A 26,510-nucleotide genomic window follows, 5' to 3' on the forward strand; every position below is an offset into this window, starting at 1 on the left:
CATGCAGCCCCACCCCCACACTCACCACACACAGTAATAACATGCAGCCCCACCCCCACACTCACCACACACAGTAATAACATGCAGCCCCACCCCCACACTCACCACACACAGTAATAACAAGTACATAAACTTAACAGCAAGCCTATCGTGGTGCTGTGATCACAGAGTGTGGCTTTGGAGAGGGCGCTGGTGGGGCTACCGAGTCTCACAAGTATGATTTTACCCAGTGTTCCAGGTCTCTTACCCAGAGTGAAAACATTCAGCATCCCTCTGACTCCACTGTGCAATTAGAAAAGACAAGACAAAGACAGCACACAGGGTATTGTTTTCCTCGGATGGGCCTCCGGCCACCAGGGAATTGTTTCCTCTTCCGTCTGCACCGTGAAGACTGCCATGACTGACTTGGTATTACTACAGAAGTTTCTTGTCTCATCTGCTCACTGTTCAGTACCAAGAATAAAGAACTTGCTTTTCCTAAAACCTGCAGCTGCTTCTTCCCTCCCCCGCAAGTCCTAGCAGCCACGTCAAGACCCTAGGGCAGCTCTCCGGAGCTTTTTGTGACTTTGTGACTTCAGGTCTTTGTAGAATGACAATAAGCTCAAGCCTGCTATCAAGAGTTGGGACCTAGGGGCTGGAGACAGCTCCCTGACTAAGATCACATACTGCAGGGTTGGGGACACATTGCTTTTGTAGAACCTGAGTTGGGTTCCTAGTGTCTCTGGCCTCAGTGAGTGCCTAAACTCAGGTGCAAAAACCAACATACAGACACATAATGAAAAAAAATTAATCTTTTGGGAAAAAAAAAACGGATGGTGGTGCACACTTTTAATCCCAGTACTCTAGAGGCAGAGGCAGGCGGATCTCTGTGAGTTCAAGATCAGCTCGGCCTACAGAGCGAGTTCCAGGACAGCCAGGGCCACACGGAGAAACCCTGTCTCGAAAAACACTTCACAGAGGACTCTGCTCCCTTCCTATAGCAGTTCCTGGAGGCTGTGGAATGCCTGCCACAGGCACAACCTGTCTTCTTTTTTGCCCAAAGCCTTGTTTCTCGTTTCTTCTTTTGGTTGGGTGGATAGTGTTGGGAGGTGGGGGCAGGAGGAGAGAGTATGAAGAAGATTCTCCTTCCCAGCTCTGTTCTGATCCGGGAAGACCCTGGAGTGTGGGATGGAACCGCCATCTGCTTATTCCACCAGGTGTTCATCTCTGTGGATGATCTAGAGCCCCCAGGACCCCAGGACCCCGAAGATTCCAGACCAAAGCCCGAGCGGGAACCAGCAGCTGGGACTCCCAGCATGGCTGCTGCAGAACAGCAATCTGTGGAGTTTGACTCCCCAGACTCCGGGCTGCCTTCTTCCCGCAACTACTCTGTGGCCTCAGGCATCCAGTCCAGCCTAGACGAGGCACAGAGTGTGGGCTTTGAAGAGGACGGCGGTGGGGAAGAAGGCTCCTCCGAACAACCAGCTACTGCAGCTCACACTTCTGAGCCCCATGATCCTGGCCAGGAGCAGCTTGCATCTGCCAGTGAGCTTGAAGCAGGGGAGGAGCTCGCAGCTGTGTGTGCTGCTGCCTATACTGTACGTGGATGCTCCCTGATGCTCCCTCACACAACTGTCGGTGGATCCTGACAGTTTTAGGGAATCCTGACATGCTAAATCTGGGGACTGACTGCAAGGGGAGGGTGGGTGGTGTGGCTCTCCCGAAAGGGCTCTCCAAGCATCACCAAGAGGCCTCTGTTCTCAGAGCTCTGGGGTCCTTGTTGGCTGGGTTTTCTTTGGGCACCACCTCCTGCCCCAACCTTGGAGGGGCTGGCTAGCCTCACCTCTGAGGGACACCCACTTTTCCAGATAGAATTACTGGACACCGTGGCCTTAAATCTGCACCGCATAGACAAGGATGTGCAGAGATGTGACCGAAACTACTGGTACTTCACGACCCCCAACCTCGAGAGGCTCAGAGACATCATGTGCAGGTGCCGCTGGGGGCAGGCTGTGGGAGATGTGAGGACCCGGGCCGGGCCATGGTTTCACCTATTGTATCAGGTCTCCCTGCATCCTCTGGAGCACTGTCCCTGCAGCACTGCACCCTCTCTCTAGAGCGCTGTCCTGCAGCACCCACTGCATCCTCTGTCTGTCTGCAGCACCCACACCCCACTGCATCCTCTGTCTGTCTAGAGCGCTGTCCTGCAGCACCCACACCCCACTGCATCCTCTGTCTGTCTAGAGCGCTGTCCTGCAGCACCCCACACCCCACTGCATCCTCTGTCTGTCTGCAGCACCCACACCCCACTGCATCCTGTCTGTCTGCAGCACCCACACCCCACTGCATCCTCTGTCTGTCTGCTGCACCCCACACCCCACTGCATCCTCTGTCTGTCTAGAGCGCTGTCCTGCAGCACCCACACCCCACTGCATCCTCTGTCTGTCTAGAGCGCTGTCCTGCAGCACCCACTGCATCCTCTGTCTGTCTAGAGCGCTGTCCTGCAGCACCCACACCCCACTGCATCCTCTGTCTGTCTGCAGCACCCACACCACTGCATCCTCTGTCTGTCTAGAGCGCTGTCCTGCAGCACCCCACACCCCACTGCATCCTCTGTCTGTCTAGAGCACTGTCCTGCAGCACCCACACCCCACTGCATCCTCTGTCTGTCTAGAGCGCTGTCCTGCAGCACCCACACCCCACTGCATCCTCTGTCTGTCTAGAGCGCTGTCCTGCAGCACCCCACACCCCACTGCATCCTCTGTCTGTCTAGAGCGCTGTCCTGCAGCACCCCACACCCCACTGCATCCTCTGTCTGTCTGCAGCACCCACACCCCACTGCATCCTGTCTGTCTGCAGCACCCACACCCCACTGCATCCTCTGTCTGCTGCACCCCACACCCCACTGCATCCTCTGTCTGTCTAGAGCGCTGTCCTACAGCACCCACACCCCACTGCATCCTCTGTCTGTCTAGAGCGCTGTCCTGCAGCACCCACACCCCACTGCATCCTCTGTCTGTCTAGAGTACTGTCCTGCAGCACCCACACCCCACTGCATCCTCTGTCTGTCTGCAGCACCCACACCACTGCATCCTCTGTCTGTCTAGAGCGCTGTCCTGCAGCACCCACACCCCACTGCATCCTCTGTCTGTCTAGAGCGCTGTCCTACAGCACCCACACCCCACTGCATCCTCTGTCTGTCTAGAGCGCTGTCCTGCAGCACCCACACCCCACTGCATCCTCTGTCTGTCTAGAGTGCTGTCCTGCAGCACCCACACCCCACTGCATCCTCTGTCTGTCTGCAGCACCCACACCACTGCATCCTCTGTCTGTCTAGAGCGCTGTCCTGCAGCACCCACACCCCACTGCATCCTCTGTCTGTCTAGAGCGCTGTCCTGCAGCACCCACACCCCACTGCATCCTCTGTCTGTCTAGAGCGCTGTCCTGCAGCACCCACACCCCACTGCATCCTCTGTCTGTCTAGAGCGCTGTCCTGCAGCACCCACACCCCACTGCATCCTCTGTCTGTCTAGAGCGCTGTCCTGCAGCACCCACACCCCACTGCATCCTCTGTCTGTCTAGAGTGCTGTCCTGCAGCACCCACTGCATCCTCTGTCTGTCTAGAGCGCTGTCCTGCAGCACCCACACCCCACTGCATCCTCTGTCTGTCTAGAGTGCTGTCCTGCAGCACCCACTGCATCCTCTGTCTGTCTAGAGCGCTGTCCTGCAGCACCCACACCCCACTGCATCCTCTGTCTGTCTGCAGCACCCACACCACTGCATCCTCTGTCTGTCTAGAGCGCTGTCCTGCAGCACCCCACACCCCACTGCATCCTCTATCTGTCTAGAGCACTGTTCTGCAGCACCCCACACCCCACCCTATCGCAAGGGTCTTTCAGACACTTACCTGTTTTCACTACCTGTCCTTCATACCAAACTGTGGTGGCCTTTGTTTCCCTCGCCAAGTCCCTTCCTAAAGTGCCTTGGGGACAGGGGCCATTGGTAGTTCCCACTGCCTCACAGGGTAGAACCTCAGGAAGTGTTTCAGTGTTGCGGAAAGAGAAGGGCACGGCCATAGTGTTCACCCCTGGCATTTCAGCTACGTGTGGGAGCATCTGGATGTGGGCTACGTGCAGGGCATGTGTGACCTCCTGGCGCCTCTCCTGGTCATCCTCGATGATGGTAAGCGATGGGGTGTGGGGCTTCAGAGTGACAAGATGGGAGAAGGGGGATAATGACCAGGTCGAGAAGGTGTGGGGGTGTTAGCCAGTCTGTTCTGGTGTCTCAGGGGCCTCATTCCCATCTCTTTGCAGACCAGCTGGCCTACAGCTGCTTTAGCCACCTCATGAAGAGGATGAGCCAAAACTTCCCCAATGGAGGTGCCATGGACACCCACTTTGCCAACATGCGTTCCCTCATCCAGGTGAGTGATGCAGCTGCCTGAGGGCTGGGCGTGGCTAGACTTCAGGTCAGCTTCAGGAAGGCTAGGGACGTCCTTTACAGGGGCTTTATTTCACCAATCCTCCTGCCTCGGCTTCTTTGAGTGCTGAGATTATTAGCATGCACCACCAGCCATAGCTGGATTTCCTTCATTTTAAAAAACATTGTTACCCAGCACATGGCGTGTGCCCAGCACTTGGCATGTGGAGGCAGGGAGGTCAAGGCCAGCTTGACGACACAGCGATTGAGGCCAGCCTTGACTACATGAGATGTCTGAAAATCAAATTAATTCACACAAACACACACACATGTATGTATTAATGAAAGTAGCTGAGCATCATAATTCATGCCTGAAACCCCACTTGGGAGCCTGAGGCAAGATCAGGATTGCTGTGAATTCAAGGTGAGCCTAGGCACAGACTGAGAACCTATCTCAAACAAAAATAAAGTCAGCAGGACTGGAGAAATGCGTTAGGAGCTGAGTTTGACTCCAGTAGTTTTGCTTTTAAAGCCACACGGTAGCTTATGATCCTAGTGTGGGAAGGGAAGACAGATCCCTGGGCATCTCTGGCCAGACAACTTAGCCTACTCGAGCTCCAGGCCAGCGACAGACCTTGTATCCCAAAAGTAGCAGAGATAGGCGGGTAGCACCAGTGGAAGACACCTGAGGCTGTCCCCTGGTCAGCACAACAGTGTGCTCACATGTGCATATGCACACATGTAGGCACATATATACAAACGCTGAATTAATTAGTTGGGGCTGGAGAAACGGCTCAGCGATTAAGAGCACTGGCAGTGGGAGGGTGGCAGAGAACCAGCTCAGCTCAGTGTCTCTTCTTCTCCACCATGAGATCTTGGACTCGGAGCTATTTGAGCTCATGCATCAAAACGGAGACTATACCCACTTCTACTTTTGTTACCGCTGGTTCCTGCTGGATTTTAAAAGAGGTGAGAAGTGGGTGGGTCTGGGTATCATGGTATAATCCCAGTACCCCAGACCTGCAACAGGAGAGTTATCAGGAGTTCAAGGCCAGTGTCAGCTTCATACCAAGACCTTAAAAAAAAAAAAGCCATAGGACTGAGGTCAGGCAGCAGGAGAGCCCCCTTCCCCCCCATCAGTGGCATCCAAACTTCACTGCTTCCTGTTATGTCCTGCCCCTGCCCAGCTTGAGTTCTGCTAAGGTTGTCTGGACCCATGGTTCTTACATGGTCTCCACAGGACAGGCAGTGCTTGCTTTGTCACAGGTGATGGTCTTGAACCTCGTTCAAACTTCAGCTTCTCTGAGCACTAAAAGTGGGGAGAGTGCCACACACAGTCTGCAGAAATAACCAAGGAAAGGGACAGGGTCTTGGTCTGGGGTAGGGAATAGAACTGCCTGCCGCTCTGGAGCCGGGCGAGCCAGGCTATGTGCAGTGGAGAATCCGGCCCGTGCCAGCTCTTTCCCGTCCCCAGAGCTGCTGTATGAGGACGTGTTCGCAGTGTGGGAAGTGATCTGGGCCGCCAGGCACATCTCGTCGGAGCACTTTGTCCTGTTCATCGCCCTGGCCCTGGTGGAGGCCTACAGAGAGATTATACGTGACAACAACATGGACTTCACCGACATCATCAAGTTCTTCAATGGTATGAGCTGATCCAGCCGTTCCGGCTCCCTTACCCCCAGCAGGGATGGGGGCCAAGTTCCGGACTGGGCAGAGTTGAGGGTTTTCAGGAATTCCAGGGTTCCTTGCCCGTAGGCAGATGTCAAGAGCATAGCAGGTAGAAACTCCCCACAATTATCCATGTTACCCCCAGAGCGGGCTGAACGCCATGACGCCCAGGAGATCCTGCGAATTGCCCGGGACCTCGTCCACAAGGTGCAGATGCTCATAGACAACAAGTGAGAGCTGCAGCCAGAGGCCCCTGAGCTCCGGCAGGGAGAGGCCGAGGTCATCATAGCCCAGACTGCCTCACCCCACATCCCCTACCCCACCCCTGCCAACCCTGCCCACTCAGCTGTGTAACCTAACAAAGTGACTGTGAGCCTGGGATGTGAGTATGGGCAGTGCTGGCCCTACAGGGCAAGTGAGGGTCAGGGTGCCTGCAGGTCATGACTGGGTGGGAAGGGTTGGCCTCAGGGAGAGTGACCGCCTTGGGGGACCACTACTCTTGTTTCCCTCTCAAACCACAGAATAGCCCCACTGCCACCTGAAGCCTCAGTTTGGACTGTTTCCAATGCCTCTTCCAGTCAACCTGGGGCTCTGTAAGGTTAGTGGGGTCTACAGTGGACTGAGCCTCATCTAGCAGGAGTTGCATGGGGCAAGGAGCTCTGTGCCATATCTCTCCTAAGACCTTTTGTGGTCTCAACTAGCCGCCTATTCAGGCATGTGTCCTGGGGTCAGGAGACTGGGCTGTCCCACCTCAGCAGCACTGCCATAGTCTCTGGCCACCAGAGTAGCCCCATGAGCTCCCCCCACTCATGTCTGTACAGTGCCGCTCCTCACCCTGCCCTCTTTGTGCACTGGAAATCCCAGGACTGCGCAGAAGTAGCACATTTGCTCGCTGTATGGTATGGAGGGCGGTGGGTGTTGCCTGCTCTCCAGAGGGATCCCAGGGAGATTCTGTGGGAAAGCAATCCTGTCACAACCTCCTTCCGAGGCCAAGCCTCTGAGCTTCAGGGTACCTGTTACCTGTTCCAGACATCTATGAGTTCCTGGGGCTGAGGGAGGGGGGATTGCCTGGGTATTCTCAGCTCATCCCTGGTGAGAAGTAAGGCCAGCTCGACTTTCCACATGCTTCTCGGGGTGCTGAGAGGCCTGGAAACCCAGAAGGCCCTTGGAGGAGTTTGCAGGGGTGTCACCAAAGGCACACCCCTTGACCCAAGGCCTAGGCATGCTGCTTTTTGTCATCCCCACCACCCGAGCACATGCAAGCTCTGTCTGGGACCTGGGGGCCACAGTTGCCTGGCTCCTGCCCAGAAGTCACCCAGGTTCACAGACTTACTGCATTTGGAAAACATGAGGAAGGACCAGCAGCCTTCTGCATCTGGCAATGCCCTCCCTAGCCCCTGCACTGCACGGCCTGTGCGGGGCCAGCCTACCCTTGTTCATGATTCCTTGGCCTCCACCAAGCATGGTGGCCAATGTGTGCCTGCCTTAGTGACTCTGGTTCTGTGCGGGGCAGAGTGTATGGGGTTTGAGGGTTTGTTTTTGTTTTTTGTTTGTTTGTTCATCTGGTTGGTCAGTTGATTTTGTTTTGCTCAGAAACTATACTCTTCAATATAATAGACCAATAAAATGTATTTGGCAATGCCTGAAGCCCTGATGGCTATTTGTGGTACTAGCTGGACATAGAATTGTCATGTGTTGGATAGTTCTGTTCATGCCATGATCCAAGAGCTTCAAAAAAGCAAGACTGATGAAAGAGAGCCAAACTTTTTCCTAAAGAGGAGCCTTCATGGCATGGGCTAGTTAGAAAGTCAGTTACCCAGAATGCCACAGACCTTATCCCAGAACCATGGTCTTATCTTAGGTTGACCAATGGAGCCGCCAGTCTGTAGTTGGAGTATGTCCTTGGCTTCCCCCGTCCCCACTAGCCTACCCACACCTAACCCAGCTTAGCAGGGCGAGTAGACCTGAGGAATGGCATGAGCCGCCAGCTCTCACGGCCCCTTGCTACCTACTGATCGCATCTCTGAGATGCCTGGCTCAGGCAGGTGACTAGAGGGTACAGCTCCTGTGAAGGCGTGAAAAGGACCTGGTTAGAACCCTCGCCCTGCCCTGCCCCGCCCTGCCCCACCCCGCCCCAGAGTTAGCTCCCTGTCAGTCCTGCTTTCTGATCTTTGCGGTCTACTGGCAGCTTCTCAAAAGCTAAGGAGTCTCTTCCACAGCCCTCGCAATCTGGCCCCGTCTGTTAAGACAGCACAGGCTAATGGCCGAAGCTGGCCAGGGAAAATCGGGACACATGAAGCTTGAACAAGGGGACGTGATAAGCCCTCTAGGGAAACTCCTCCCTCCCTCGCAGCTTCTATACCTGGGTGATTGTTGAATTCTTCCTCTGCAACCACCTTCACCAAAGGTCTGGCAAACCAACCTGGGAGTGACCTGGCTCCTCTATACCCCACCCTCCCTGCTCCATCTAGAATGTCAGCTGCCCCCCCCATATAGACACTACAGGGGACTCCATGGCCAAAAGGGGTCTCTGGAGGGTTAGGCCAGCCTTTTGGTGCATTGGGCTTCATAACTGCCTCTTTGGCGAGTACCCTTAGAGAGCAGGAGCTCTGAGCATGTGTAATTGAGTGGCTTGCTGCCCATCCTGTACATCCGGCCCCATACATCAGGTGATCTTCCCAGGGCAGAGCTTGATCCTGTTCCCAGTGCCCAGTACACAAGTTACCAGGCACAGTACCAAGACCTAGTGAGCACTCTCCAAGTGTTAACCCTAACTCTAGCCTTACCTGCTACACCGCTGGCCAGGACAAAGCTCTTCCTCACGCCACCAGCAGAGAGCGCCCACACCGTATGAGTCAGGCTGATGAGGCTGGCAGTGGGAGATTGGAACTGACGTGTCTTAGCACTGGCCCTCCAGAAAACAAGAATCTAGGTCATTTTCGGCCAGCATTTTCATTCTGAGGGTAACAACCACACACACACACTTTCCTAGAAAGGAGGCTGAGGGTCAGATGGAGCCTGGCTCCTTGATCTTGTTCCCCACCGCTTGCTTCCAAGACGGTCTTGTCTAAAGCTAAGCTGGGGAGAGATGGAGCTGCAGGGTCTTCTCTGCCCAGCTAAGACCTTGGCCCTGGACCTCCAGCCTCATCCAGCTTCATAGAGTGGAACAAATTATCAGAACCCAAAGTGGTTGGGGTAGCCCTCAAGCCCCTCACTATCTGTACCCAGATCCTGGGGGATAGCCTCTGCTACCTATTCCCAAAGGCTGGGTCAGAGGTGCTGAGGTGACTGACAGAGCTCAGAACTGTACTCCTAACCAAGGAGATACAACTGTTTGACAGCTTACTTTTCATTTCTAATTTGCTCAAAAGGACTAGTTCTTGCCTTATTCCACTGGGCTCTTGAACAATGAAACAAGACAATGTTTTGAGATGAGGAAGCATACGGCATTGTGTAAGTGTAAGAAGACCTAGAACTGTAGTCTTAGAGCTTAAGGCATGAGGTCACAATTGCGAGGCCAGATCCTTCCTAAAATTGCCCAGTGGCTGCTCCTCAAACATCTCAGGGTAGCCAGGCAGTGGTGGCCAAGTGTTAATCCCAGCACTAGAGAGGCACAGGCAGGTGGTTATTTGTGAGTTCGAGGCCAGCCTGGTCTACAGAGGGAGTTCCAGGACAGCCAAGACTACACAGAGAAACCCTGTCTCAGAAAACAGACATCTCAGAGTTAAGAGCAGACCACCCCAATGTTTCTGTTTGGTTTTCTAAGACAGGGTCTCTCTCTGTAGCCCTGGCGGGCCTAAACTCACTTTGTAGAGCAAGCGGGTTCAAATTCGGAAGTCCACTTGCCTTTGGTACACACCTCTAGTCCCTACAGAGGTATGCACCACTACACCACACCCACCCTGCTCTGTTAAGGGGTGTACGTGTGTTTCACCTGCATGTATGTCTGTACCTCATGTGTACCTTATCTTCACAGGAGTCAGAAAATGGCATCAGATATTCTGGAATTGGAGTTACATTTGGGAGCTGGGACTCAAAGTTAGGTCCTCCAGAAGAATAGTCAGTGCTCTTAAATATTGAGCCATCTTTCCAATCCTTAACAAGCTGTTTAAAATGTTTTATTTACATTCGCCTGCTCATCTATGTATGCTGTCACATACACGCAGGTGCCCACGGAGGCCACAAGAGGGAGTCAGAGCCTCTGGAACTGGAGCTACAGGCAGTGGTGAGCCACCTGCCGTGGGTGTTAAGAGACCTGACCAGCGACCTCTGGAACCCCATTACCAGGGTTTTAATTATGTAACCCAGGGCCATTACCCAACTTTCTTCATCCTCCTGCCTCATCCTTTGGAGAGCCTTATTGCTTCCAGCTAATCGGTTCCTGTAGGCCTCTGCCTCTCAGAATGAAATGACCCAGATGCTGCAGGCTAGCAGCTCCGTCTCAGGTTTCAGTGCAGATTTATTTCAGTTTATATTTTATTCCAGGCAAGTGCTTATTACATGGATAGTATTCATGTCTCAATACCTAAAGTCTCGGAGCATGAACAGCCACTAGAATACAGTTCAATAGTAAAAATACAATATGTACAAAATTAGGGTTTTGTAGTTTTTTTTTTCCCACACAGCAGATGTACCCAAACACATAAAAATCTCTACAGTCTGGGGTCGCTACAATTCATATTTCAGGAAACAGAGACACAGTGACCGAGTCCTCACTGTAAACAAGGGCCACCTCTTTGGGGACTGGGACCCTGGGATTGGGGGGAGGAGCAGCTGTTCCTAGAGAGACTATGGTGACCCAACTACCCTCCAGGCATTCTCTGCCCTTCTTTGGCCCCCAGGGAACCACTCTTCCCCCCCTTCCTCCCCGAGGTAAAGATCCCAGGCAGTGAGCCACTCCAAACAGCACAGGTCAAACACGCATGAGAGGTAAGGTGTGTGTGTATGTGTGTGTGTCCCAGGCTGGAAGGGATAGGAAGGGAAGGGCCAGGCGGTCCCACAGGGTGAGGACAGATGTGGTCCTAACAGCTCTCAAAGGGAAGATGCCCACGAAAGGGCTGGGAGGTGGCTGCCCACTCGGGCACACAGCAGTCACAAACAACAACAAAAGCAACAACAGCCATCATCACCAATCTGGACATGGTCATTCGGCACTAGATCTGGAGGAACCCCTGGTGGGGGAGGGGGTGATGAGGTATCTGTGCAGGCCTACTGGCCAACACGATGGCGGGAACTCTGGAACTGGCCTCAAGACACAAAAGGGGAAAAGGGTGGGGCCGCGCTCATCAAGTGGCCTGACTGTGCCAGCACCAGACTCTGCTTTGTCACCAAAGAGCAGAGCAGAGGTGGCCCCCAGAGTCAGGGTGTGGGCAGAGGTGGCTGCAGCTGCAGGAAGGCGGCCAGCTTGTGGGTGGGGATTTCTGTGCTGGGGTAGAGACCTGGTCCTAGCCACCGTTCCCCACCCCTGGCGACAAAATAGAGTGCCCTGGGAGGTTTCCAGGGCCAGAAGGACCTGTGAGTTTGAAGCGTCTGAGGAGTCATTATTTCAAGGGAGAATGCATTCAAGACCTCCACTGGCCCCAGTGCCTTGCTCACAATGTATTCTGAAGGACCCTGAGCCCCCCTGGCCCCTTGGCTTGCCCCAGTGCAAACTTCACACCTGGGGACACTTGCTTCCTGCCCCACACTGAAAGGCCATTGGTGAGTGTCCAGTGGGGAGCTGAATGTGCACACGTGTAACTGAGTGTCTGACACAAGGCCACTTATAATAAATATCCACTTAAAAAGGGAAGCCAAGCGGTCCGCAAAAGCAGAGGCAGGAGACAGCATCCCTAAGCACAGGACGCTCACTCTTCTCAGTCCCAATGAGCCTTGTCTTAGCCCAGCAAAGGCCCTTTCCACAGTGGAGTGCATCACCCACCAGGAAGGGGCCTCAGAATTGCCACTGAAAGGAGAAGATGGGAAAAGCCCAAGGATTTCAGCTCACAGATACCTCAGCAGTGGCTTAGCTCCTGGAGCCCTTGCTGGTCCATGTTTCCTAAGCTGAAGGCAGTACCTAAACCAGAGGCCTGGGGAAGCACTGGACAGAGCAAGGAACTAGGCCAGTGAGTAACAAGCCCAAGGTCGGAGTTCCTCCCAGGCCTAGTGGGTGGGAGGCAGAACTGCCAGCACCACCTCCCCAGCCCTAAGCTCAGCCTGCTCTTTAGAGGTCAAAGCCCAGGGGCAGGTGTGGAAAACTTGGCACCAGCCTGCATTTTGTTTATTGTTGGTTGATGCTCATTTTAAACAGTTTCTACTGTAACCAATCACAGTGACTACAGGTGGATTAGAGCCCCAGGCCCAGGCATTCACCTGTCCTCACTCCAGATCTTAGGATCTGTCACCTGTATTCAGAGCTGGGCCCCTCACCACCCATTCCTCATTTTTCTGGGGCTTTATTTCCATACAGAAGTCCCAGAGGACTCTGAGGCTGGGGAGGGGAGGCAAGGCCAGGAAGCTCGACCACCTCACCCGACCGAGGAATAGCAGCAACAGCACAGGAAGGCAGGCCAGGGAAGAAGCCAAAGAACAGAGCCACAGCGCAGACTTCGGGGTGGACAAGGTAGGGAGGCAGGGGTGGCACCGGGCTGGGCAGGCAAGTATGTCCACCAAAGCGTCCTCACGTCTCCCGAGTCCTAGTGCAGCAGGACAACTTCTGCCTGCACCCAACTCCCTGGAGGGCCCCTCCCCTGGCTCAGCGTCTCTGCACCCCCTTCCCCTAGGAGGCCTGGGGGTGGTGTGGGTGGGGCGGGCCTGGCTGGAATGTGTGGAGCTGGTGGGTGGGAGAGGGGCAGTCAGGTCCCCCTTCCCTGCCCCCACTGGGGGCCAAAGTGGCCTCATTCTCAAGCCAGCTTGAGTGTGCTGACAGGAAAGGAGGGCATAGTGACCATAGTCACAGGGTTGAGCACTGTTTGGCCCACCAGCTGGGGGTGGTGCACCACCTGGGCCCCCACAGCTGGCTTTGCCATGACAGTAGCTGGGGGCCCCAGCCCGGCTGTGCCATTCACTTGCTGGTGCGAAAGGGTATGGGCGATGTGGCTCACTGCCACAGGTTGGCTCACCGCCACAGGCTGTGGGTACAAGGGCAGCTGGGAGCCGAGGTGGGCCACATGATTGAGGGTGGCAGGGTGCACTGTAATGTGGCCAATGGGGGGTGTGGCAGGTGCCAGCTGCACAGCAGGGCTGGGGGCGGAGGGGGCAATGTGGGCGATGTGCTTGCCCCCCGGCCCCTGCAGAACGTGGTTCACAGTCTGGATGACTGAGGCGTGGGTAGTGGCTGTATGGGCGATAACTGTGGAGCCGCCCCCCGCAGTGGCCACAAGATGTGCTGGAGCTGGCACTAGGGTCTGGGTCGGGGTAGCTGGTGTGGGAGGAGGGGCTGGCAAAGGGGTTTTTTGCTGTGGTGGTGGTTGCTGCTGCACAGGGAGGTGGGCAGGAGACAGGGCCACTGGGTGAGGATGAGGATGCGGGTGGGTGGGCAGAGGTGCAGAGGTGGTGCTGGGGGCTGGCAGGGTAGATTTCAGCAGCTCCGGCTGGGGACGATGGTTCAGCTTAGGTGGGCCCAGGCCTGCCCGGTCTTCCTCCATTTCCTCGTCTATGTTGTCCTCGCCCTCTGTCAGGGAACACAGGGCAGGGAGCAGGTCAGAAGAGCTTAAGGAACAAGCGGCTGGAGGCATAGGTGTCCTTGGAGGTCAGTATGATGGAGCTGGGACAGATGGCCTCTTTTCTAGCAGGAAAGACCCTCAGGGGAGCTAAGGACAACATTTGAGGGCGGGAGGACCAGCACAGGGGCCAAGGCTCACCAGAGGCTGTGGAGGTGGAGGCCTGGTCGTCCTCAGGCTGGCCTGTCTGCCGGAGCACACGGTCAATCTCCAGGACGTCCATCCACTGGCTCAGCTCATGCTTGAGCTCTGCCAGGCGCTGCTGCGTGGCAATCTTCTCCCGTGCCAGCCGCTCCATTTCATGCTCATACTCTTTCTCCTTTCTCTTCAGGGACTGGGGACAGGGCAAGGGACAGCAGGGTGCCCTTAGCAGCAGCCACAGACTCCATAGGCCTCAAAACCTTTGAACCAGTGGTTCTCAACCTTCTTAAGGCTGTGACCCTTTAATACAGTTCCTCGTGTTGTGGCGACCCCCAGCCATAAAATTATTTTGTTACTTCACAATTGTAATTTTGTTCCCGTTATGGATTAATGTAAATAGCTGATATAAATGACTCCCCCCAAAGGGGTCATGACCTGTAGGTTGAGAACCACTGCACAATCTGCAGTGACCAAAGCAGCTGAGAGGCCACCCTGCCTCCTACCCCATCACTCCGCCCAAACCAGCATCTGAGTCACTGTGGGTACCTAAGCAGGCACCATGGAAAGCTAGCACTGATCCAAGTCTGGGATGCTTCTCCACACTACCCTGACTGGGTCTCCAGGGACGGCTTCATAGTCTCTCAACCCCTCTCCCTCCCTCCTGGCCTCTCCCGCCACTCATCTTCCGCCTCATTCCCTGAAGCCACCGTCCCCCAAAGAACCTGCACTCCTTCCTACCACTCACACATCTCCTTGCTCCCTGTATCCCGGGAGGGTTACCTGCTAGACTACCTGGTAGAGACAGCACGGTCTCTACCGCAGGCTATTCTACCTGCTTGGCAACGACGCTGGGGCCTTTCCTCCCCCTGAAGTCAGCTGCACCTTAACCAACTACGCTTCCTCCAGCCTGCACTTCACACTGCTCCCCACGCAGTACCCTGCCCACAACCCTCCAGACCCCACAGGATACTGAACCTGATACACCTGTGGTATGCCCCACCTGCCAACAACAAAGGATCTTAGGAGCTCCACAGCACCCCAAGTCTGATTGTACACCCACCCCTAGGGACTTTCACCACAAGGTCCAGACCAGCCCTTCCTCATCCACAGACTATTTCTGCCTCCCTCAGAACACAGGAGTCTACCCACAGTGCCCCCTCTAAAGCCTCACCGCTTTGCACAGGCTTAGAAACCGCTCCAAAAGGCCAGCTCAACCCAGTTGTCAGCTGCCTACCAAAAAGTGCCTCCATGACTTCCAGACCCAACACTTTAGCCTACTTCTTCTGTCTCCCAGCCTGGGTTTGTCAACCCTGTAGTGTCTATCAGGCAAGGCAGACAAGATACTCCTACCCTTGCTGACTCCAGAGTTCATTTCTCAACTTCCAGAGCACAGGATCACCTCTAAGTGCAGAGACCAGGAGCACTCCACACATGAGGTTGTCTCTGAACCCTGTCTGTGCTGATGTGGACCCCCCCCCCCATTTCCTGCCTCCCAGGTGTGAGTGGAGGGGGAGGTCCTGTCTGTCTCTCGATGATGCCTGCAGGGGAAGGGGACACACTGCTACAGTGAACAAGCAAGTGCAAGAGCTGATAAGGGTTTTTCTCAGCTTCTACAGTGTAGGCCCCAGCTGACCTGCTTGGCTCCTTCAGCCTCGAGACATTTTCACCAGATGACACCTAGTCCTACTCCTAGATCACACCTGCGCCCAAGCTCCTCTACTAGCCTTCCCCCGGCCAGGGCCTTGTCAGCATCCCCTTCTACCACAGCCTGTCCCAGTGCCTCTACTGGCTCTGACACTGGATAGGAGTCTGTCTGTCCGATGGGCCTTCATTAGCCCTGGCTCACTGGACCACACATGGTCCCTGTCCCGTCAGTGAGAGATTACAGGGCTGTTCTACAGTCCATTTCCATCCTCGACCCTATCAGCAGCCAGTAGTGTGCTCGCTCAGGCGGACGAGGATGGCCGACAACAATCTGTGTGCCTGCTACCCTCCTCCTTTCAGGATGTCAGCCTCTACCCGATCTTTCCTGCGTCAAAGGGAACCCAGCAGACTCAGTCTCCTGTTTCCATGATCTAGCAGCAGCTCAGCAGCTTCTCCTGACCGGGTACAGCGCATCCAACCCCCTTACCACTAGACCCCACTTCCCCACACTCCTCCAGTGGCCCCAATCTCTGGACATTTCTGATGCTGTGAGCAAATGCTTCAAACGATCGTGCCATGCTGGCCTTGACACACCCGTCATTAGTTCCACATCCCAGTGTCCCCTCTACCACCCCGACTTCAATTTAATCCGCTTCTCCTCATATTTCTCCTAGAAACAGTACGAAAGACCTTGTCTTTATCCTAACACGCAAGCGCACATGACACCTATGTGTCCTCTCACCTGGCTCTGTCACTGAGGGCTGCATATGGCATCAGAGGAGGTCACAGCAACCATAGGCCCTTGGTGACTCAGTCCTCACTTGAACCCTGAGACTGCTGGCTGGAAGTGCCATCCCCAACTCTATCCACTGCTTGCAGGGAGGCTCTATTGTGGTTCAGGAAGATAAAGCATCAGGGGCCAAACACCCTCCCTTTCACAGGTAAGCCCACAGGCCTGGAGACCCCTGCGGAGCTCCAAGGATCAAAGGTTAGTCCACACTGCTTCGCTTCCGCTCTGAGGTGCTAGCAATTAAGTCCTCTTCTCAGCTAGAGCTCTCTGTTCGCAGGGCTTTGTTCTAAACCCACTTATTTCAGGTGTCGATCTGGATACCTGTCTATTCTTCTTGTCTCTGTCCACTGTGGCTTTCTCCAAATCCTTCACTAAGTGAAAACAAAATAAGAAACTTCCAAATCCTTCACTACGTCCAGGCAACTTTAGAGACCACCTGGGACCTCCACACCCCTTTATATTCCCCTTGCCCTTAGACAGGGTTTACTATGCAAGCCTCGCTGATCTGGAACTCAGATCCACCTGCATCTCTTTCCAGAGTTTTGAGATTAAGGGCAAGTGGCATCAGGACAGACCTTCCTACAGCCTTTCTCTTCTGGACATACTACTGAAGTCGTAGGTCCTTAAGGCCCCTACCACCGCTCTTCCCGGGACCAACTTTCGACTCCCACCTAGTTCACTGTTGCCTCTCTCTGCAAGACAAGTCACCCTCCCACCATCAGTACATCCAAGGACGCCTCTCCCTCGCTCCTGCTGAACAAACAACCACCCTATCCTCCATTTTGCCTTGTTCACCCAGGATGACGCAGGCCTCTGCCAATGTCCTTCCCCAACACTTTCTTAACGTCTGCCTCAAACCTGATCCCACACCTGTCAAGGCACAGTCCCTGGCACGTGCACATTCTGGACCTGCTCACTCCAAGGGCAAATAATGACAGGCTAAAATCCACCCCTTCTTTGGTCTCTGGTTCTCAGAAGCAAACCCAGGGCACAACCAAAACCATTCAAATAAATGAACGCCCCACGGGGTTTCCAGAATCTTTTTGGTTTGGGGGCTTTTTTTTTTTTAATTTTTCGAGACAGGATCTCTCTCTCTGTAACAGCTCTAGCTGACCTGGAATTTACTTTGCAGACCAGGCTGGTGCCAAACTCACAGACATTCACCTGCCTCTGCCTCTCAAGTGCTGGGATTAAAGGCCTATTCCACCGGCCAACCACCACCCAGCTGGGTTTCCAGAATCTTGTGACTTCTGTTTCTGCTTCTGTGACCAGCATCAAGCAAGCATTCTCAAGAACAGCCTGGGGCCCCGCCCACTTCCTTGTCAGTTTAGGCCTGATCCCAGGGAGCTTCCTTCTGTTGCTTCTACTGCAGCTATTTTCAAATCCACACATTATGCAAAGCTCCCTTTCCCAAGCACACATCTATAAAAAGGTACTTGCCTTGCTCCTACTTCTCAGTCACAATTCCTATTAATGTCTAGAGACTGCAAAATTTTTGCATAAATTTCAATTCTTCTACCATCTCTATGGTACTATTTTTTTTTTCTACTCAGCATCAACAAATTAGGAAACTGAAACTCAAAGAAAATGTCACGGCATAACGGCAGGCAGAGATGTGCTAAGGGGCTGCTTTGGTAAAGGCAAGTGAATTACACCCAAGCCTTAAGTCAGTAAAATTATCGCGGAAATTAGCTACAGGACATTGCACAGCCTCCGCCGGGCCCCTTGGCCCGCAAGCGAGGCCCCGCCCCTCCGGGGCACGCGCGCACCCACGCGGACCTGTCCGCTGCGTCACCGCTGGCGGCCGGCCCCGCCCCCAGCTGCCGGGAAGCTCCAGGAGGCGGGCGGAAAGGCGCGCGCCTCAGAGGAGCTGCCAGGGGCCTCAAACACCAGGTCCGGTTACCTCCGGCTCGTGACCCAGCTACCAAAGCCCTGCTGGGGTACGGACACCCCTCCCACGGAAGCTGCGATGCAGCCTCGCTCCCGCGAGCATCCCGAGTGGGTGGACGAAACCCCGGAGCTCGCCCTGCCCCCGCGCGCGCGCCGCCGGGAGCGCTAGGTCCCTCCCATTCCCCCAACGGTCTGGTCTCCCGCGCCGCCCAGCCTGGTCGCGCCCATCCCCCTCACTGCCTCCCGGGCACGCGGAGCCCTGCGCGGTTTCCAGGGCGACAGCAACCTCGCACTGCTGCAGAGGACCGCCAGTGTGGAGACACCACCAGCAGGGACCCCTTCCCCGTACTCGCGGGCAGGAAATAGTTAAGGCTCAGTGGCCCCGCTTCGTCACCCAAGCTGCCTCAGTGCCCCACCCCGACCGTAACCCTGCGCGCTGCCAGGTGAACGCAGACATCACGTCCCTCCCGATTCATTTCCCCCACTAGTGACTGCCCTTGGCCCGAGTCCGAGTCTTGCCCGGGTACTGCAGGTAGGGAGGTGCTGAGCCCGCTTCGTGCCCTTGTTACCCGCGGGCTGAGCGGACGTGGGGGAGGGGAAGGCCGAAAAGTGAAGTGCCGCCGCCGCCCTCTTGCGCAGGCGCCCTCCTGCCCGCCCCCTCCCGGGCTGGGAGCCCCGCTGACGTCAGCCAGGCCATGTGCTTAGCGCCCGCGTGGAGGCGGGCGGGGGAGCCTGCCGGCAGCAGGAGAAAACTGGCGCTGTGGCCGTCACGGCGTCGCCCAGCCGGGCCTCCCTCCCACATACCTGGATGTACCGCAGCGCCGTCCGCAGCACGCTCAGATTTGAAGTCTTCTTGTCATCTACGTTGGGGATGTTGCGCTTCAGGGTCTCAAAACATTCCTTCAGATGGGCCCTCCTGGGGAAAGGGGGTGAACACTAGTCAGCCAGCGCCACAGGGCACAGCAGCAGGAGGCAGGGACAAACACGACAGAACCTCTGGAGGGACCAAGGGTGGATGAGTCCGGGAGGGGCGGGCCCAGAGTCACACTCCCAAGTGTGCACACACACCTGTTTTTCTCCAATTTGTTGTGGACTTCTCTGGTTCCGATCCTGAAACCCAGACAGACAGGAGGCTCAGGTCCGGCTTTCCGGACCCACGCCACCCATACCACCAATGACCAGGTGTCGTAGGCTTTTTTTTTTTGTCCCCAACATTATAAATTGGAAGCGTTGGGCCCATCCACCCATTGGATGCGCATAACCCATGACCCCTGAAACTTCCCATCCCACTGGTCCAATTAAAAAGGGATCCTGGAGGGTTCTAGAATCTACTTTCTGCAAAGGCTTGGAAATGCCTGCTGTAATCTCCAGTGTTGCTGTGGGTCTGACAACAGAAAGCTAAGACCCACAATCAGCACGGTAGTGCTTTATTAGGAGAGGTGTTTCTAAGTGGCACAGGGCATTCCCAGAAGAGCTAGCTGGCCAGGGTACCTTCTCTTGCACTCCCAGTCTCCCATCCTCCCTGCCCTCTGCCGCGCCCCACTCACCCCCCAGGCCTCTTCTTTTGTTCACTGGATTTGGCTTCTTCAGCTGGTGCCAATTTCAGGGTCCCAAGCGTGGGTGGGGGTGGTTGCTGGGGAGCCAGCTGAGGCTGGACTCCAGGGTGTGGTGCAATGGTCAGGATGGGCGTAGGGAGGGGCTGCAAAGGCTTGGGGCTGCCAGTGGGGGCAACTGTGGTCTTCGCATCAGGCAGTAGGGGAGCAGGGGTGGGCACCTGTGGTCTGGTGGGCAGGGGGATTGGCTCCTTAATGCTGAGTCCAGGGGTGCTGACCAGGGCTGGCTGTCGAGGAGCCAGGGGTAGAGGCTGGGCTGCTGGCGGTAGAGGTGGAGGAGGGGGCAGAGACTGTGGGGAGTTGGTCACTACAGGAATAGGAATGACAGTCAGTGGAGTTGGGGTGGCAAGAGGTGGTGGTGGTGCGGGTGGTGGTGCTGGTGGCGACAAGGGTAGCGGTGGAGCCTCGATGCGGGGTTCCTCCACAGGCAGGGCATGGGCCAACCTGGCCAAGGTACTTGCCCTCTTCTGCTCCTGTTCTCTCTCCCTTTCCCGCTCCAGGCGAAGGCGCTCCTGCTCCTCTATGCAGAGAGAACACACAGGGCCTTAGCACAGCCCAGTATGCTGGGCCCCCATTTAACCTGCCGTCCACCCCTAACTTTGTTCCAGTCAGGGTTCAGTGACATCCTGCCCTGCCTGAGACACCAGACACAGCCAACCAAGCACGTCCACCCAAGGCACCACTAAACAGACACAGCCAACCAAGCACGTCCACCCAAGGCACCACTGAACAGACAAATCACAAGCCTGGCCCCTGCCACTGGGAACTTCACATTCTGGGGCAGGGAGTGGGGCAAAAAAAGGAATAGGGGCACCAGGCTAGGGGAAGTCAGGGGCTCATGAGAAGGTGAGCAGGTGCAGTGAGGGGTGGGATGTTGCAGGCCCAGCAACCTGGAGCTGCAAGAACTAGACAGGTAACCAACAGGAGTATCCAGAAGGACATAAGGCTAAGGTGTACACAGGGATTGATGAGGTCTGAGCTGGCAATAGGCCTGACCGCCTCAGGAGAAGGGAGAGACCCGCCACAGAATTTACCAGACACCTGTTAGAGAGTGGGCAGTTTCACAAAAAAATGAGCAGACACATGATTTGCTGGGTTACATGGCAAGCCTGACACCTGACCAGAGGCCCTGTGTCACTGGGAGCTTACGAGGTGTCCTCTGACATCCACACCCCAGCCTCCTCCCAAGAGCCCCAGGTCACAGGGCAAATACATCACATTTACTTCATGAGAAAATGGGCTGGAACTTCTTACTCCCAGGCTAAGTCCAAGGCCCCAACTTTTCCTCAGAGAACAATGAACACAGCTGTCCCTTCTTCCAACAAGTAAGGACCCATTTCTCTCAGTCCTGGCTGTGTCCCTTGTACAACACTAGTTACAGTAGGAACAGCGAAGTTTAGAAGGGGCGGAGGCAGAGAAGTAAAGGCACAGAGGTGGAGCGGGGCCACCACACTCAGGCAACCTTTAAATACAATCACGTCCTTCAGCAGCTCTACTAAAAGCTCAGCAGGTGAGACCTACTCAGAGCTAATCAAAAAACGGGACTGGGCCCTTATCCAGGAACCGGCCTTCTCTCAGACCCCACCATCAGATTCCCTAACATCTTCCAGGTAAAGGAAGGAGCCCAGGCCCTTCTGCTTGTGGTGTTCATGTTGACAACAGAGGACGGACGCAACCCCCAAACAGGATCACAGGATGTGGGGCTGGGGCTAGGAGGGGCATAGTCTCCCCTCAGGTCTTCACAGCGCAAAGACCCCATGGTCTTCTGGGCATGGAACAGTGAGAGGAGCAGGCCCACCTCAGCCCCACAAGGCAAGGAAGGAGCTGAGGAAGTAGGAAGTGTTTGGAAGGAATCATAAACTGTTTCCCAGCAGCCAGAGTAGAGGGCTGCCATGGGTTGGCCTCTTCCCATCCCTCCTGCCCTTCAGGAAGGGGAGGGCAGGCTTGCTCCAAAGAGGCCTAGCTCACCCAGGCGTCTGTCAGCACTGACTTAGGTTACTGCAGCTTCCCACAAACCCCAGTAGCAAAGAAGTCTGTGGAGTTCCAACTTCAGAGCCATTCTCCAGCTGGGCTCAGAACAATCTCTGTCCACACACTTCCAGCTCAGGGCCTAATACAGCTCCTCTGAATCTCTATTTTGTGTTAGCGAGGGTACACACATTCTCGGATCGTTTCTCTTCACCCACCATGGGTTCCTGGGACCAAGCTCAGTTAGGCTTTCTCTGACAGTGCTTTCTGGCAGTCTCTCTCTGGCCTGGGGACAAGTGTTTTAAATCACCATAGGAGAGGAGCCCAAGGCCAGGTACTGGACTAGAAGCTGAGCCCGAATTTTAAAGCTCCCCTCCCTTCCTGCCACCATGAAGACGTGCTTCCCAGATACAGGAAGGACTCACTGAATGAGGCTCTACCACACCCAGCACTGTCAGCCCTAACCAGACAGCAGAGGCTGTGCCATGACCAGCCGCACCAGTCCAGAGCTTCCTGCTCCTGCCCCTAGCTCTGCCTCACTTCCTACCCACAGGGTCCCCTCCCCAGTGCACAGGAGGGCAGAGCACACTAGCCGTCCTGGGGTCTCCTGTATGGACAATCTGTGTTTAGGACGTTTTAAAGAATGCTCTGTCCCACAGGTCTGTCTCTCTCTCTCTCTCTCTCTCTCTCTCTCTCTCTCTCTCTCACACACACACACACACACACACACACACACACACACACACACACACCTTCTCCAGCTTCCACCCAGACACCAGCCAGCTCCCTCCAATCAAGACTGGCAGAGAGCAGCTAAGTCCTCCGCTGGGCACCGAGGCAGCCTTGCCCTTTCCTCTTCTCTCTCACAGCCACTCGTGTGCGCAGCACAGCCTCAGTTTTGTCACCTGAGCAAACTGGTCTAGGCCAGGCTTGACCTTGTCAAGGGAAAGGATAGAGCATCCCTGTGCAGAGTTGGTTATCTGAAGTGAATCCCTCAGAGTGTGTGCTGTTCTGGTCAGCAGGTTGGTGTCAGCTGTGTGTGTGTGTGTGGGGGGGGGTCTCAACCTGTGGAAGCCTTCGTACTTGTGTTCTTGGGGTAGATTGGGTTTCCCAGCACCCACCCATGGTCTAAGACTCTGTGATCCAACACCAAGCAGCTGGGGCCTGAGAGCTAAACCCGGTTTCTCCCCAGAGCTCGATACTTGGAGGGAAAGGGGCCTTTCCTAGGTTCCTGGACAGAGCTGTATCCACCAGCCCCCTCCATCTTCCTGGCCAGCTCTGGGCCTGACTGAGCAGGTGTGATCCCATAGCAGTAGAGGTCTTCTCCCTTACTCTATACGCCTATGAAGACGGATGTGAAATAAGAGTTCCCTAGAGGCAACAGCAGGGTCAATCCTGTTCACCTCTAGCAGACTGCCTGGTACACAATGGGGATATAATTGGTGCTCCTGAACTGTGTTGATGGTCACTGCGGGTGACTCGTTCTCCCCCTCCCCACATCCGCCGCTGAAACCACACACTTGTCATTCTGGTTAACCACCAGCACTGTCCATTGCTTGACCCTGGTCTGGGCCCAAAACAAGAGGGAGGCGCACGAGGGTGTATACCCCAGACCATCTATCTGTTCTGCAAAAATCCAAGCATTGGGGTCTTGCACGTCTCCACCGACTCTTGACCTTGAGAGGCTGGTCGGTCTGACTAGGCCCTCAGACCTGCAGCTCCTCCACCCCTTGCCGGCTATCACTCCTCCCGCCCTACCGCGCCGAACAAGCTGCAGGCGCGCGCGCGCCTCTGCGCGCGAGCACACAACACACACACTACTACCTCCTGCATGACTCATCACTGAAGCAACAATAGGAAGAAAGAAAGGAAAGGAGGGCGAAGAACTCTCTCCACCACAACACTGTCGACTGAAGGGTTCTGGGGGTGGGGGTACCAGGAATCCCTGGAAACTGCACACCTATCATTAATTTAGGACTGAGGCCCTCGCAAGCATCTAGAAAGCTAAGGTCTTTTCCATTCAGCCTCTATTTCAGCAGCACTCGAAAGCTAGGGACCACCGCTAAAAGGGGTGGGGATCATAAACCTCCTCTATCCTCTTTGAGGGCGCGCAAAGTTTGCCCTTCTCACGCTGACTTATTCCAATGTGGCCAGGATGTTGCCAGAAGAAAGGCCTAGGGACATCATTAGTGGGTCAACGAGATGTTAGTTGGAGATGTCACCCTGAGATTCTGAGGGTTTCCCTCACTACAGGATCAAAAACAGGAGGATCCGGCCAGAGCCAAGGTGAACGTAGCTCCTCCTACCCAGGGCAAAGGCTCTCCCTGGGAGGTGGCGAGCAACCGGAGCCCGACTCACCGGCCCTCGCCAACCCCGCCCAGGCCCCGCCCCCGGGCAACCGCGAGGCAGCGAGGAGGGGCCCGGCTCCACCGTCCCCAGCGGGAGTGTCCCCCGTGCACGTGGTCGTAGGCGGGGCCTGCCTACGTCACCACTTCGTGTAACCAACGGGCTTGGGACGCAGGCACACGCAACATTCCAGCCAGGAGCGGGTTTGAAACGCGCAGACACGCCACATTCCACACCGGCTAAAGCAGGGCAAGGCAGGGGGGCCTTCGGACTGCCCCCAGCGACCCGCGGGACACTCACATGCACCCAATCAGGGCAGCTTTCGGCCAAACCAAGACGTGCGACCCAGCCCAGCTCTGGGAGGCGGGGTCAGGCGGGGCTGGCCAAGATCATAAGACACGCGATGTCATTTCATTCTGCAAAGGCCGCCTCCGCCCGAAGCAGCGCGTAGATCTGCCGGGAGCGCTCCCCGCACCCTCCTGCCGGGGCCAGGGAATCCAGAGAGCTGCTCCGCGTAGAGTATTCCCCACCCCCACCCAGTTACGCACACGCCCCCTCGTGTGCTGTACAAACACCCGTGTACAGGTCCGTTCATCCGCTCTCCCCCGGCTCCCATCACACATCTTGGTGCACACACGCACGCACACGCGGGTCTGCCACCCCCACACATCAACATCCCTCTCCCGATCCCCCGGTTCACACATCCTCAATGGCACCTAGGGCGCCGCCCGCCTAAGGAGCCCCCCACTGAAGGTGTATCGGGGGGTGCCAGGCATCTAGAGTGGCACCCGCAGAACCTGGGTCCCTCTTTGCATGTTAATGAATTCATTATTTTCACTGCTCGCATCACTCCTCCAGGACAGCAGCTCTTGTTGGGAGCCCGTGCTCTGCCCGGTTTTTTAGGTCGCCCGTAGAGGGGCCTGCCTGCTATTTCCAGTGGGTTTGGGGATCGGGATCACTGGCCTCCCCTTTTGCCCAGTGCCCCAGGGGCCCAGCCGGGCCGCTCACCACGTGCTCTCTGTTGTTGCTGCGCTTGCCATTCCAGGAAGCGGGCCGCCTCCAGTAGCGTCTCTATGCTCATCGCGCCGACAGCAGCCGGGGGCGCGCCGGGGCCGAGGCTGCGGCCCGTGAGCCAAGCACAGGTCAGGCTGGCGGGCCGGCAGGAGGGAGGGATCACCTCCGGGGGGCGACAGGGCTGGGCGGCGCAGCGCACTCCTCAGGAAAGAACGGGGGAGCACGGGGAGGAAAATCAATGTCTCTCAAAATATTTGCAAAATAAGAATTTGCAAATTAAAACAATTTTGATGCAAAAAATAAAAAAAAGGCGTTACTGCCTTCTTCCTTCCTTCTTCCTCTTCCTCCCTTCCGATGCCTCCCGCCCCACAGCCCCCGGAGTCCCGCCGACAAGAAAGGGCTTTGCAACAAGATGGCGAGGAGGCACCGACACACACAACAAGGGAAGGAGCCGCGCTGCCCCCGGCCGCCGCCCCCGCTACTACACCGGGGCCGCAGCCAAAGCCCGGACCGGAGCCCCCGCCCGTAAGGCCGCGGCGTCTCACTGAGGGCGGGGTCGCGCCAGGGATAGCCCCGCCCACCGCGCGCGCACACGTGGCTTGGGTGGGGGCGAGAAGGTGGAACCAGGCTTCCGCGCTGTTTCCGCTTTCCCGCCTTGCCCCTCCCTGCTCCGCGGCCAGCCACAAGTTGTGTGCTCGGGGCATTCACAGCGAGATCTGTCTTTCTGAGAGAAAGAACGGAAAACCCAAGGCTTCGGTTATCTGAGACAGCTGTAGTACAAGTCAGGGAAACCTACGATCTGACCCTTAGGTCTCTACGACCCACGTAGATACGACCTAAAACCCGCCGCCGTCCGGTCTGTCGCAATTCCCCCGGGATCCGCCCCTGGGCGGAGCTGACAGCAGCCAGCAGCTAGAGTACTGACAGAGAGAGCAGAGAGCTGATCCCGTTCCGGATTTTGTCTCTGTTCCTCCCCCCGCAGTGCGTTCGCATCCTATTAGGCTACATCACCAGGCCGCCCGCCAATGGGCGGGCAGGACAACACGGCATGGAGCAGCTCCACATGGACACCCCGCGCCGCCAGCCTTCTGTTTAAAGGGCCAGTGTCTGCAGGGTCGTTTCAGCGGGTGCGGATAAGGCCACCGGGTGAACGTAGGGTGAGACACCTAAAGGGGAATTCCGCAGTCCTGCTCAGGCCCATCCCCTTCTTTTTACATCATCCTCCAATTCAAAATCAACTATTCCTTCCCTTTCCCTAAATTCTTTGTCCACTCGTGGCTGATGTGGGCGGAGACAGAAAATGTGCGATTCCAAAGGACACCCTTCGTTGTAATGCCA

General features: G+C 55.9%; 2 protein-coding genes across 3 annotated transcripts in view; one reads left to right on the top strand and one right to left on the bottom strand.

Moving 5' to 3' along the window:
• Sgsm2 (small G protein signaling modulator 2) overlaps positions 1–7,713 on the top strand; it is a 41,475-nt gene extending 33,762 nt beyond the window's left edge. For both annotated transcript variants that reach the window (XM_075991669.1, XM_075991668.1), the window contains 7 exons: positions 1,197–1,577; positions 1,848–1,972; positions 4,079–4,161; positions 4,293–4,402; positions 5,271–5,367; positions 5,873–6,040; positions 6,212–7,713. In XM_075991669.1, coding sequence (XP_075847784.1) covers positions 1,197–1,577; positions 1,848–1,972; positions 4,079–4,161; positions 4,293–4,402; positions 5,271–5,367; positions 5,873–6,040; positions 6,212–6,300 — 1,053 coding nt within the window. In that variant the 3' untranslated portion in view covers positions 6,301–7,713. The remainder of the gene's footprint in view (positions 1–1,196; positions 1,578–1,847; positions 1,973–4,078; positions 4,162–4,292; positions 4,403–5,270; positions 5,368–5,872; positions 6,041–6,211) is intronic.
• A 2,794-nt stretch (positions 7,714–10,507) lies between these two features.
• Mnt (MAX network transcriptional repressor) lies at positions 10,508–25,677 on the bottom strand. The gene is made up of 6 exons (XM_075991664.1): positions 25,167–25,677; positions 19,779–20,364; positions 19,300–19,341; positions 19,036–19,147; positions 13,908–14,100; positions 10,508–13,717 (listed from the first exon to the last, which is right to left on the bottom strand). The coding sequence occupies exons 1-6, from the start codon at positions 25,237–25,239 to the stop codon at positions 12,948–12,950; spliced, it is 1,776 nt and encodes a 591-aa protein (XP_075847779.1). The 5' UTR covers positions 25,240–25,677; the 3' UTR covers positions 10,508–12,947.
• Between the last annotated feature and the right edge of the window lie 833 nt (positions 25,678–26,510).

The sequence above is a fragment of the Microtus pennsylvanicus genome, chromosome 11 (assembly GCF_037038515.1).
Source record: "Microtus pennsylvanicus isolate mMicPen1 chromosome 11, mMicPen1.hap1, whole genome shotgun sequence".
NCBI lineage: Eukaryota > Metazoa > Chordata > Mammalia > Rodentia > Cricetidae > Microtus > Microtus pennsylvanicus.

Coding starts and splice junctions, on each gene's coding strand:
- Mnt (XM_075991664.1), bottom strand. CDS start 25,239: ATGAGCATAGAGACGCTACTGGAGGCGGCCCGCTTCCTGGAATGGCAA. Junction 20,365..25,166: donor GCAACAACAGAGAGCACGTG/GTGAGCGGCCCG, acceptor CTCTCTGCATAG/AGGAGCAGGAGCGCCTTCGC. Junction 14,101..19,035: donor CGGCGCTGCGGTACATCCAG/GTATGTGGGAGG, acceptor CCCTGTCCCCAG/TCCCTGAAGAGAAAGGAGAA.